General features: G+C 40.9%; 1 protein-coding gene across 1 annotated transcript in view; it reads right to left on the minus strand.

Annotated features, from left to right (window-relative positions):
* Positions 1 to 10458: 10458 nt before the first annotated feature.
* Positions 10459 to 12731, minus strand: part of LOC100929540 (carboxylesterase 4A) — a 28175-nt gene continuing 25902 nt past the window's right edge. Inside the window, 3 exon segments of the mRNA XM_031949238.1 lie at positions 10459 to 11122; positions 11209 to 11234; positions 11236 to 11282. Of these exon segments, the coding sequence (XP_031805098.1) occupies positions 10948 to 11122; positions 11209 to 11234; positions 11236 to 11282 (248 nt within the window). The 3' untranslated portion in view covers positions 10459 to 10947.

Raw genomic sequence — 12731 nt, forward strand, 5'->3', positions numbered from 1 at the left:
AATTAGGGAGAAAACAAGGCCATATAAAATAAATAAGTAAATACAGACAACATAAATATAAAGTTAATAAATGCAAATATGCAAGGTAACTAATTGCAATTTTAACAGGGATTTACTAAATGCTTATTGTAGGCATGCTAAGCACTGTGCTAAACATAGGAAATACAAAGTCCGAAACAGTCCCTGCCTCAGAGAACTTACATTTCAGTGGAGTAGACAAGAGGTCCAGTGGTAGGTGGAGAACTGGACCTGGGAGCAGGAAGATCTGAATTCTACCCCACATCTGATTCAGTCTATCCTAGTTGTGTGAGCCTGGACAAGCCACTTAACCTCTGTGTTCTCTAATCTCCTCGACTGTCAAAAAAGATTAACCTAATTTAGTAGCACCTGTTTCACCAGCATTGTGAAAATCAAATGAAATATTTGTAAAGTGCCTAGCACAGGGCCTAGCCCTTACTAGGTGCTTAACAAATGCTTGTGTGTTTTTTAAAAAATTGAAGCATTTAATATATATATACATACACACACACACACACACACACACACACACACACACACACACAGGAAATGGAGAGTATTCTCAGAAGTACTTGCCACTGAGGGGACCGAGAAAGGCTTTTTGCTGAAGGTGGGATTTTGTGATGGTTAATTAATAATAACTGAAGAATCAGTCTGAGTAATATGATTTTTTTTTAGCATGGCAGGCATAATATATGGGTCAGTGGGTTCCTCAGTCAGTCCAAAGACCCTGAATACAGAGTGAGACAGTTTTTAGTGTATTAAAAACAATCAAATAAAACCAACTAATTATAAGAAAACAAGCATCCAGGATACAAACCAGAATACAAAATTAGATAATCTGATTTCTAATTGGAGAAAATATTTGGGGCTTTCCAGATTGGAAGAGAGAAAGAACGAGTTTCAATGGATTTGGGAGGGGGGATAATAGGCTTTGGTATCTTTCTATTCCCAGAATTGAGAGGTGCTGATTAATTGCATTCACCTGTATTTATGAAGCATACATGGCTTAAACTATGTGGTTTCCCAAGAGACAAAATATATGTGGCAATATAAGATGGAGTCAGTGTTCATGAGAGAGAAAATGATTCCTTGTTTTGATTCCCATCAAACCTACTCAGATTTGTAATTGGCTTCTTTTCTCTCGGTCTCTGTCTCTCTCTCTTTCTGTCTCTGTTTGTTTCTCTGTCTCTCTGTCTCTTTCTGTCTCTCTCCATCTTTGTCTCTGTCTTTGTTTCTCTCTGTCCCTCTCTCTCTGTCTCCAATTCTTTGTATCTCTCTGTCTCTGTCTTTCTGTCTCTCTCTGTGTCTCTTATCTCTCTCTCTCTCTCTCTCTCCCTCCCTCTCTGTTTCTCTCAAAAATTTGAACTGAATCTTGAGGGAAGCCAAGGAAACAGTCTGGACGTACAGAGGGATGACGTTCTAGGCACCAGACATGGCCAGTAGAGAAGTGAGGTGGAATGTCAGAGTCAATGCCAGACAGCTATTGGAGGTTGGATTTGAACTAAGGCCTTGGACTCTAAGCCAAGAGTTCTTTTCACCACATTAACTTGTTCTCAAACAATTAAGTTAGGAGTTTGCTCACTTTCTCTCAAGTGAGTCCTCCTGCCCCCAGCCCCTATATCAGCCCGACAACCATCCCTTCTTCATTACACAGGTAATTAATTAGAGGTAAGGGTCATGATGGAAGGAGCATGGTGATGTTTTCCAGACATTAGGTCCTTTAGAAAGATAGTGAGTTTCTCTGTGTGAACAAGCAGAAGAGGGAATTTTCCAATTAGGGGTCCCTTTGCAACATCCCGGAATAGGGTGCTCCAAGAGCCTAGAAAGGCCACTTTTATCCAAATCTCCCTGTATGATAGGTCAGTTTTCTGGATTCTCCTGGGGAAAACTGTCGTTAAAAAGTCTACTTATTTTGGGCAACAAGCAGGGATATAAGTGCCATCGTACCATTAAATCTTACTATGAATTGAGCTTTTAGAGTCCACTGGTTATGGTCTGTGATTCTAGATCTAAGACTTCACATTTCCACCTATTAGCTTGGCAAGTTACTTTAAACCTCTGTTTTCACATCATAAAATGGGACAGGGATGATGAGAAATTAAATGATCTCTATTTTCTTCTTGTTTTGACATTCTGTAATCCTCTCCATTGACAGATGAGAAAACTAAGATCCTAAGGTAGGGGAAATTTATTAGACCAAAATCCACAGCCAGTTAAGGGCTGATTTTTTTAGCAGGTGGGTTTGCTGAGTTGCTGACAAACTAGGACTAATCATTTAAAGTTGAATAAGAATAGTGACAGCATTCCCAGAGTGGCCATCTTCCATTCCAATCTAGGAACCTGTGGTCCAACAGCCATTGGCAAGGAGGCTAGCTCTGATGAATATCCACCTCTTGCTTTTTATTTTTATTTTTTAATTTTTTTTGCAAACTCCCTCTCCCTACTCTTCTCCCCAAGTGTCTCATTAAGAGCCTTGAGATTTATCAAATTGACGCAAGTGGAATGAGCAGCCCTGAGTAGCCCTGAGCAGCCAACAGTGTGGTTTGTTTCTCCTCCCTGGGTTACTAATGGAATGACAGCTCATATTCTACATTTGGTCTAATTGGACCTTCCCGGAGCCTCCTCTCCTCTCTCCCAGGCATGGATAATTACAGCAGCAGAGAGGGGAGGGCATGAAACACTTTCCCCAGTGCCTGCCTCTGGGAATCAAAGCATTCTTTGACTTTGGAGGGCAGAGCTCAGCCCTGTTGGGCACAAATGGACAGGTGGGCGTGAAGAGGTGATGGGTTTGGAGTTCTACAATTTGGATTAACTTTTCAACACTGACACTAATTCATTCTGTGTTCTTAGTGGAAGTAATCATCTCTTTGGATTCTTTATCTATAAAATGGGGACAATACCATTTGAATTATGGGCCTCTTATTATAAAGAAGGGAAAGGGACCTGTATGTGCACGAATGTTTGTGACAGCCCTTTTTGTAGTGGCTAGAAACTGGAAACTGAATGGATGTCCATCAGTTGGAGAATGGCTGAATAAATTGTGGTATATGAAAATTATGGAATATTACTGTTCTGTAAGAAATGACCAACAGGATGATTTCAGAAAGGCCTGGAGAGACTTACACGAACTGATGCTGAGTGAAATGAGCAGGACCAGGAGATCATTATATACTTCAACAACAATACTAGATGATGACTAGTCCTGATGGATCAGGCCATCCTCAGCAACAAGATCAACCAAATCATTTCTAATGGAGCAGTAATGAACTGAACTAGCTATACCCAGAAAAAGAACTCTGGGAGATGACTAAAAACCATTACATTGAATTCCCAATCCCTATATTTATGCACACCTGCATTTTTGATTTCCTTCACAAGCTAATTGTACAATAATTCAGAGTCTGATTCTTTTTGTACAGCAAAATAATGTTTTGGTCATGTATACTTATTGTGTATCTAAGTTATATTTTAATATATTTAACATCTACTGGTCATCCTGCCATCTAGGGGAGGGGGTGGGGGGGGGTAAGAGGTGAAAAATTGGAACAAGAGGTTTGGCAATTGTTAATGCTGTAAAGTTACCCATGTATATATCCTGTAAATTAAAGGCTATTAAATAAAAAAAAAAAAAGAATTATGGGCCTCTTAGGACCAATTAGGGTCAAGTGAGAGAATACCTGTAAAATTCTTTGAAATCTCCATATAAATGCCAGCTGTTATTATTCCAGAAGGTATGGGTGCTTGCTGGTTCCCTAGTATAAAGAGGGTCGGCCTTTGAATCCACCCTGGCTTGAGATCCTAATTCCATCCCTTGCCAGCTGTATGATCTTGGACAAATCACTTTTCTGAGAGTTACTTTCCTTCTGTATTAAATTGGAAGAATAAATTTTGTACACTCCACCTTATGAGGCTGTGATGAGGGAGCAGAATAAGATGGAAAGAATCCTAGATACAGAAGAGAAGAAGGAAAGGGACATTTATTAAGCACCTACTATGTACCAGGCATTGTAGTCAGGACTTTAGAATATGATCTCATTTAATCCTCATAAAAACTTTGGGAGGCAGGTGCTATTATTATAATACCCATTTTTACAATTAAAGAAACCGAGGCAGATAGGGCTTAAATTATTTTCCCAAAGTCATCAGTTAGTAAGTATCTGAGACTGAATTCTAATTCAGATCTTCTTAACTCCACAGCTAGCACCTGCACTAAAACTATGGAGAAATGAGTTATTCATTACAAGTTAGTTCAGGATTACAGCTGGGGCTGGGAACGAAGGGGAGAGGTATAGACTAGATGTGGGTCGGTGGATGTGTGCTTCTTTTGCTCAAAGGACTAGATTTATGGCAACCTAGAATATGAGAAATGGAAGAGACCTTGGAATATAGAATGCCTATAACATAAACCTTAAGATTGTTGCTTGTTAGAAACAGAAAGGATCTCAAGACATGGAATGATAGGATATGGAATGTCAGAACTAGAAGCAGAGAACATAGAATGTTAAGGCAGCTTAGAACACAGAATGTTAGAGTCAAGAAGCTTAGATCACAGAATATCAAAGAAGCCTAGAACACAGACTGTTAGAAAAAAGAAGTGTAGAAAACAGCATGTTAAGATAAAGAAGCTTAGAACACAGAATGTTAAAGAAGCCTAGATCACAGAATGATAGAATAAAGAAGCTTAGAACAAAGAATATTAAAGAAGTTTAGAAAACAATGTTAAGATAAAGAAGCTTAGAAAACAGAATGTTAGAATAAAGAAACTTAGAACACAGAATGTTAGTCAAAAAGCTTAGAACACAAAATGTTAGAATAAATAAGCTTAGAACACAGAATGTTAAAGAAGTTTAGAACACAGAATGTTAGAATAAAGAAGCCTAGAAAACAGAATGTTAGGATAAAGAAATTCAGAGCACAGAATGTTAGAATAAAACTTAGAACATAAATTAAAGAAAAGCAATTGAAGCTGGAAGGGCATCTCTCCTTTTTCTATCATTTTACAGGTGGGGAAACCGAGGCCCAGAAAAGAGAATTGACTTAGATACTAAACTTTAGGAAAGACCTAGGTGTATCTTGCCTTGTTCAGCAGAAAAATTGGACTTTAGTGTGAGATAATGAGAAGCATAAAGACCCGAGTGTGGGCCTCTGGAGGAGGCTGTCTGAAAAACAAGAGAGCAGAATGGCCAATGAGAGGATGAAAGGGAACAGGAAACATCACAGAAGCCCCAAAGTCAGCCAGGAGGTGCCTGAGAGGATTGGGTGGACCAGCTAATTAGCACTGACACCATCAACATGGAATTAATGAAGACTCAGATTGGAGAGGTCCTGAACCCATTCTTTAAGGCCTGTCTTGGGCGAGCAACACCAGGAAGAATTTTTCCAACGGTGAGATAAAGCGCTCCGGGCTTCTCCTCCTCTGGGGAGGGCGTCAGACGAAGCTGTCACCCCCCTTAGGTCACCAGCCTTTTTAAGGAGCTACTGTCCTGGCCATGGAGGCAGGGCCCTGGGCCTGCTTACCTCAGGCAGGAGGGTGGGTGGGCCTGGAGCCCAGTGGACTGAGCCATTTCAGGTAAATGGATTCCCCGAAGCCTTTCTGGGTTTCAGGAAAGACAACAACTAGAGTCCATTAAGCTTCTTACATCAGACCCCTGTTCTCTCTAAGGGCTGGCCCTGGGCGGGAGCTTCGGTAAAAAGCCAGCTTATTAGTATCCTATGCTGGCCCTGCAGGGGATGAAAACCACATACTAGGAGCGAGTGAATGGTAGGATGTGGGGCAGGGGGTGAGGGAAACGGGCTCAGGAGCAGGACTGCGCCAGGGAGATGGTGGAGCTTTGGTTTATCCAGGTTCCTTCCCACAAGGAAACGCCTTTTGCTCAGGAAGTCGAGGGGATCCGTGGCAGAGAGGTCCTAGGGAACAGCTCAGTCTCCATTGGGATATGTGGGATCCAGGAATGTCTCATGGCTAAGGGTCTTCCCTAGAGATTTTAGTGATGTGAGCAGATCTCATTTGATGGACATGGAAACTGAGGCTCAGAGATGGGGTTGACTTGGCCCAATCACCTTTTATGAGTGGTGGGCTAGCTTTTACAAAGTGCTCTCCTTATAACAATCCCGTGAGCTAATTAGTGTAAGTGTCACTTTCCCCATTTTACAGAGGAGAAAAACTAAGACTCTGAGTAGTTTCCAAGACAGGCCCATAAGTCATAGAAACATCACCGGGCAAAGCTGAGATTCAAATCTAGGTCTCCTGACTCTGGTTCCCTCCCTCTTCCTATATCCCACTCTATTTTAGGACCATGGTATCCTCATTGCCAAGCATCAGCTTTGCCCCAAGCGTAGCTGGGGCACGGAATTCTAGGCTGAGCAGGTTTCTTGCCAGGGTATGTGCCCATGACCCTTCGGCATTGATCTGACATCAGCTGCTCAGCTTTCTTCCACCGTTGCCCCATCTCCTAACTCATTTTTCTGGCTCTCTCCCATGTTTGGAACTCTCTCCCTCCTTCTCTCTGCCTGCTGGTGTCTCCCTTTCGACAAGAAGTCTTTCTCAGTCTTAATCTCAGTGCCGTCCCTCTGTTAATTATCTCCAATTTGTCCTGCATTGATATGCAGTTGTTTCCAGGTTGTTTCCCCCAGTAGACTACAAACTCCATGGGACTTTTGTTTGTTTTTGTTTTTGCCTTTGTATTCCTAGTGCTTAGGACAGTGAATGGCACAAAAATAAGGCAGCTGGGTGGGGTGGTGGATAAAGCACTTTATCCACCAGGTCAGGAGTCTAGCTTCAGATCTGGGTAAGTCATTCACCCTGTTTGCCTCAGTTTCCTCATCTGTAAAATGACCAGAGAAGGCAATGGCCAACCACTTCAGTATCTTTGTTGAGAAAACCCCAAATGGGATCATGGGGAGTCAACCACTACTGAAGGCAGGACTTCATAAATGCTTACAGAATTGACTTCTCAAAGCTCCAGTTGCTGATTGGCCACACTTTTAGGACGGTTATGCTCTGAAACTGTAGAATTTAGAGCTAGATTTTACTGATCATGGGACCACCCATTTAGAACTGGGAGGCGGCATGTAGGTCACAAGGCATGGAGCTCTGGACTGGGATCCAGGACAGACCTAAATCCAAGCCCTGCCTCAGACACTTGCTAGGTAGGTGACCCTGGGCAAGCCATTGATTGCTGCTCAGTCTGTTTCCTGACCAGTAAAACAGAGACTAATAGCATCTCATAGCATTGTCTCAGGGATCAAATGAAATCATGTATATGTGTGTGTACTTATATATACTTACATATATATATATATATATATATATACACATATATATTTATATATGTGTGTGTGTATTTTCTTTTTCTTTTTTTTCCCCTGAGGCAATTGGGGTTAAGTGACTTGCCCGTGGTCACACAGCCAGGAAGTATTAAGTATCTGAGATCAGATTTGAACTTAGGTCCTCCTGACTTCAGGGCTGGTGCTCTATCCACTGCAACATCTAATTGCCCCTATATATATGTATGTGTGTGTGTGTGTGTGTAATAATAGCATTGTCTCAAAGGATCAAAGGAAATTATGTATATGTATATTTATAATAGCTTTGTTTCAAAGATCAAGTGAAATTATATACATATATGCTTGCATGTCATATACATATGTGTATACATATGTATATAGATCCACATAATTGTGCTATTAGCATTTTTGATTGTTCTTGTTGTTTGTCCTTCATTCTCCAGGAGGACCATGACATCAGGGAAGTGATGCTATGGCATGCATGGATTTAAGCGAGAGAGGGTCACTAACAAAGTCAGGACCCTCACTTTCCCCTCCAGAACATCTGAGTCTAGTGGTGAGATATAGATCAGGATGCCTGGAGATGGCCCTGGGTGTAGTAAGACAGAGACCTGGGCCTTTTGAAGCTAAGATCTTTAATAGGTCTCAGTTTGACTGAGGCAAGAAAATATGGAATGACAAAAGATACACATAATGCTTTTAAATGAATTCATATTTTATTAATCACAACATTACCTAAATACATTTGAATAATAGTAATACATATGTATCCATTAGAACTAGAGATAAAAACTATAGTGCTTGAAGTATGTCTTTTTGGATTCCTTATCATAACTCTTGTATTACATGGTGGGGGGGGGGACTGCCTGACCCTTTCTGTCCCCCTGCCCCAATTTTTGGTCTTCAGGAGTCTGAACCCCACTGGTTAGGAATGACTATTTCATGCACTCTGAACTTGTACTCTAAGAATCCTCCAATTTTAACTTTCGGTGATCTTTATAAATCATATTTTATAGTACTTTAGGGTTTATTATTATTAAAAAATAAGAGCTAACACATGGCAGTTTAAGTTTTGCAAAATGCCTTAGATCTATTTTGATGCTTAATTCTCACAACAACCCTATTAGACATCACAATAATTCTTCAACATAGGTAGTGCAAGTATGATAATCCCTGTCATATATAAGAGTACTGGGGGTCAGAGAAGTAAGACTTGCCAGAGTCACACAACCAGGAAATATCTGTGGCAGGACCAACAGAACTCTTATTTCTGCAATGTTTTCCACAATGTCTCCTCTCTGCAGTTCCAGGATCCCTTCCAACTGGGTTTTTGCTTCTAAGAATCCTGTAAAAGCAATTGCTATTGCAATCAAGCCAAACTGATCTTTTCCTAGTTCCTTACACAATAACTTACTATTCCCACCTCCATACCTTTGCCCACCAGCTGTCCCTGTGCTCCCTTCTACCTTATAATCTCTCTATTCCTTCAAGACTTAGCTGAATCAGCCTTTCTTGATGCTCCCTTCCTTCCCCAGAGCTGCCAATAACCTCCCTTTTAGGTTTGACCATTTTCTATTTAATCTCTTTCTGTTTATACGTTATGCACACACACACAGTTGCATATATATATATATATATATATATATATATATATATTCCATTTGTTGGGTTAGTATTCCAAACATATGTTAAATATTCTAACACACACATACAAGATGCTTAATAAATGCATGTTGATTGGTTTATAGTAAAATATTGTAAAATGAATTTATATTGCTTGCTATAAAGTAGATGCAAGGTGTTCCAAAAGTCTAAGCTAAAGCTGAACTTAGATTTTTGGGACATCATGTGTGTGTGTGTGCACACATTTCTGGACAGCTCTGTTAACAAGTAGGGCCTTCTTATGATCTAAGTTTTGTGCGTTTTCTGCTCTTAACTCCCTGCCTTCCAGAGACCTCTATGTACAAGGTCCAAAGGAGGAAGGGGATCATTGACATTTGAGACATTCAGAGATTTCATAAAAGAGGTAGCATGAACTGAGGCTTGAAAAATGGGTAAGATTTGGAGAGACAGGAGATAGTGGAAAGGCCATTCTAGGAAAGGAATAATAGGCACAAATATGGTACATACAGGGTCAGTGAAGGACCCACTGGATGTGAAAGGTTCGAGGAGCGATAAGGTTGGATTGTTGTTTAGTCATTTTTCAGTCTTTTCCACTTTGAGTTTTCTTGGCAAAAGTGGTTTGTCAATTCCTTGTCTAGCTTACCTTACAGATGGGGAAACTGAAGCAAACAGGATTCAGTGATTTGCCTAGGATCACACAGCTAGTAAGTGTCTTGAGGCTAGATTTGAACTCGGGTCTTGACTGGAGGCCAGTGCTCTGTCTAGTATGCCATCTAGTGTCTATAAGGGATTGGCTAAATAGGGGACTAAAATGTCACCTTCTATAAGAAGCTTTTCTTAACTCCCTGCAGTGCTAGTAACTTCCCTGTGCAAATTATCTCCAATTTATTCCATACATATGATTGTTTCTCCCAATTAGATGTGAATTCTTTGAGAACAGTACTGTCTTTATATCCTCAGTCCTTAATTATGTTTTTGGCACATAGTAGGTGCTTAGTAAATGAATAACCCCAAATACTGCATTAAGGAATTCAGATCTGACCTTTTAGACAAGAGAAGTCTGGAATGTTTCTAGGTGAAGAAAGGAATGTAAATTAATTTAAGGACCGTCAGAGGGGGAAAGAACATGAGAGATCATGTTACATCTTACAAAGAAGAAAACTGAGACTCAGTAATATGAAAGGGTTTGTTCAAGGTCCCTCAGCTAGTAAGTGTCTGAGAAGCTGGGATCGGAGTCTGGGTCTTCTGATTACAAATCTGAGTAGTCTTTGACTTGTAGGTTAATAACTCATTATAGATTTAGAGCTGGAGGAGACTTAAGAGGTCATAATTTTACAGAGAAGTAAACTGAGACTCAGAGATATTCAGTGATCTGCCCATTACTTATTTATTTACTTACTTACAGCTAAGTAGTGGCAGAGAATCCAGATCTTTTCCCTTTAAATCCAATGTCCTTTCCTATGGATGATACTTTCCATATTTGTATGTGGTTCTTTGGGGAGGGGGCTGGAGGAAGGGATGCTGTGATACCCTCTCTGTGGATCATGCCGGGGGGGTGGCGTGTGCCATTCTCAGTCACAGAAGATGGGTCTAGGGTTTCCTGGGCATTTCAGAATTGATGGAGGTATAGTTTGAGTGGTGGAGGAGGGAATAAGGTAGATGTTGGCCTCCCAGGAATAAGAACCCAGGTTGCAGTAAAGGGGGCAGGAAGCTAAGTCTATTGCAGGAGAGCTGCTGCTTCCAGGGGGAATGGTGATGACAGCCAGCATTTTGAGGAGGAAAAAACTCAGAAGTCCAGTGAAGACAGAAACCAATGACCTTTAAGAACCCCAAGTTTTTAGTGCAGTTACCTCAGGGGGACCTCAATTTCCCCAAAAGTTTCTGTTGATAATTCATCTGTTCCCCAAAGTCTGCTCAGATTACCCTCATCCCCCAACCTTAGGGATTAGGATTTAAGGAGTTCCTTTGTCTCTTCAGTATTTTAAGCTTAAACCAGCACCAGCAGCTCCACCAGATTCAAAACTCCCCTCCATGCTGAGATTGCTTGTGGTGATGGTTTTGGATCCTACTCCAAAAAGCCACCTTTTTCTCCTTCAGTTTTGTTCCCACACTCTGTTTTAAATCCAGCAGCAGGTACTTCTCTTCATTCTCATATCGTGGCCATTCCAACAGGCCATGGCTATTGGGGTTCCTGGAAAAGGAGAGAGTGCCATCAAACATTAGGGAAGGCTCTTTTCGTCAGCCTCCTACCCCTCAATGTCCAGCTTGTGCACTCACCCTGTGCGGGCAAAATTGGCCCAGTTATTTCATCATGTTTCTACTGAGTTTTTTCTCTTCTTCCGTAGCAAACCCTGAGGAAAGAGAAATTGTTGAGGGCAATGGGGCTTTGGAGGAAGGAGCATGTCCAGCCAGTGCTCTGAAGCTGATGACCCAGCTAGATTTACAGGACATGTATGTGGGCAGGAACAGGGGGCCTGGGAAGTATAATTTGAAAGGTATCTGCTAAGACAGTTTCTCCTCCCATGAAATCTGCCCACACTCTCCTCCCTGCCACAAGTATAAAATCACGCTTCTCGTTTAAAGCACTTGTTTTCAGAAAAGGTCCATATAAAAATGAAACTGTGTTACATGGGAGAGGAACTCCTTCAGAATCACAGAATTATAGATTCTTAGAATGGGAAGGGAGAGTTGGATCTAGATTTAGAATTGAAAGAGACCTAAGAGATCTCATTTTACAGATGGGGAAATTGAAGCATGGAGAGATGAAGGGTCTTGTCAGGGTCACACAGCTAGTATTTGAGGCAGGTTTTGCATCTAGATCTTGTTGACTGCATGTTCTCTCTATCCACTGTATTATGTTGCTTCTACTATCCTACTACGGTCTGGAACACATGAATCTAGGACTTCATGCTTGACAGATGATTTTCTGGCCTCTTGAACAAGCCCAGAGATGGGGAACTTACTATTTTTCAATAATGAGAGTTAGCATTTGAGGTTTGCAAAGTGTTTACAAATATCATCTTATCTAATCATCAACTGGGAAATGGCTGAATAAGTTATAGTATGTAAATGTTATGGAATATTATTGTTCTATAAGAAACAATCAGCAGGATGATTTCAGAGAGGCCTGAAGAGTCTTACATGAACTGATGTGAATAGAACCAAGAGAACATTGAACACAGCAACAAGGTTATGTGATGAGCAACTGGGATAGACTTGGCCCTTTTCAACAATGAGGTGATTTAGACCAATTCCAATAGACTTGGAGAGTCATCTGCACTTTGAGAGTGTAATCACAACATAGGATTTTCACCTTTTTTGTTGTTTGCTTGCTTTTTTTTCTCATTTTTTCCCCTTTTGATCTGATTTTTCTTGTGCAGCATGATAAATGTGGAACTATGTATAGAAGAATTGCACATGTTTAACGTATACTGGATTACTTGCTGTCTAGAAAAGGGGGGTGGGAGGAAGGGCGAGATAAAAATTTGGAATACAAGGTTTTGCAAGAATGAATGTTGAAAACTATCTTTACAAACTGAAGCAGATAGCAGCTAAGTCGCCTTGCTCAGGACCACACAGCTTCTAAATATCTGAGGTCATATTTGAATTCAGGTCTTCCTGGTTCCAGGCCCAGCACTCTATCCACTGCACCACCTAGCCACGAAAGACAGCCCATTTTATTTTTAGATAATTCTAATTGTCAGGTGCAGAAATCTGTATTCTTAGAGATTTTTGCTCCTTCTTCCTCTCAACAGAAGCAGATTCCTTGTCCATCTTCATATCATTGACCCATTCATATC

The sequence above is a fragment of the Sarcophilus harrisii genome, chromosome 2, assembly GCF_902635505.1.
Source record: "Sarcophilus harrisii chromosome 2, mSarHar1.11, whole genome shotgun sequence".
NCBI classification, from domain to species: Eukaryota; Metazoa; Chordata; class Mammalia; order Dasyuromorphia; family Dasyuridae; genus Sarcophilus; species Sarcophilus harrisii.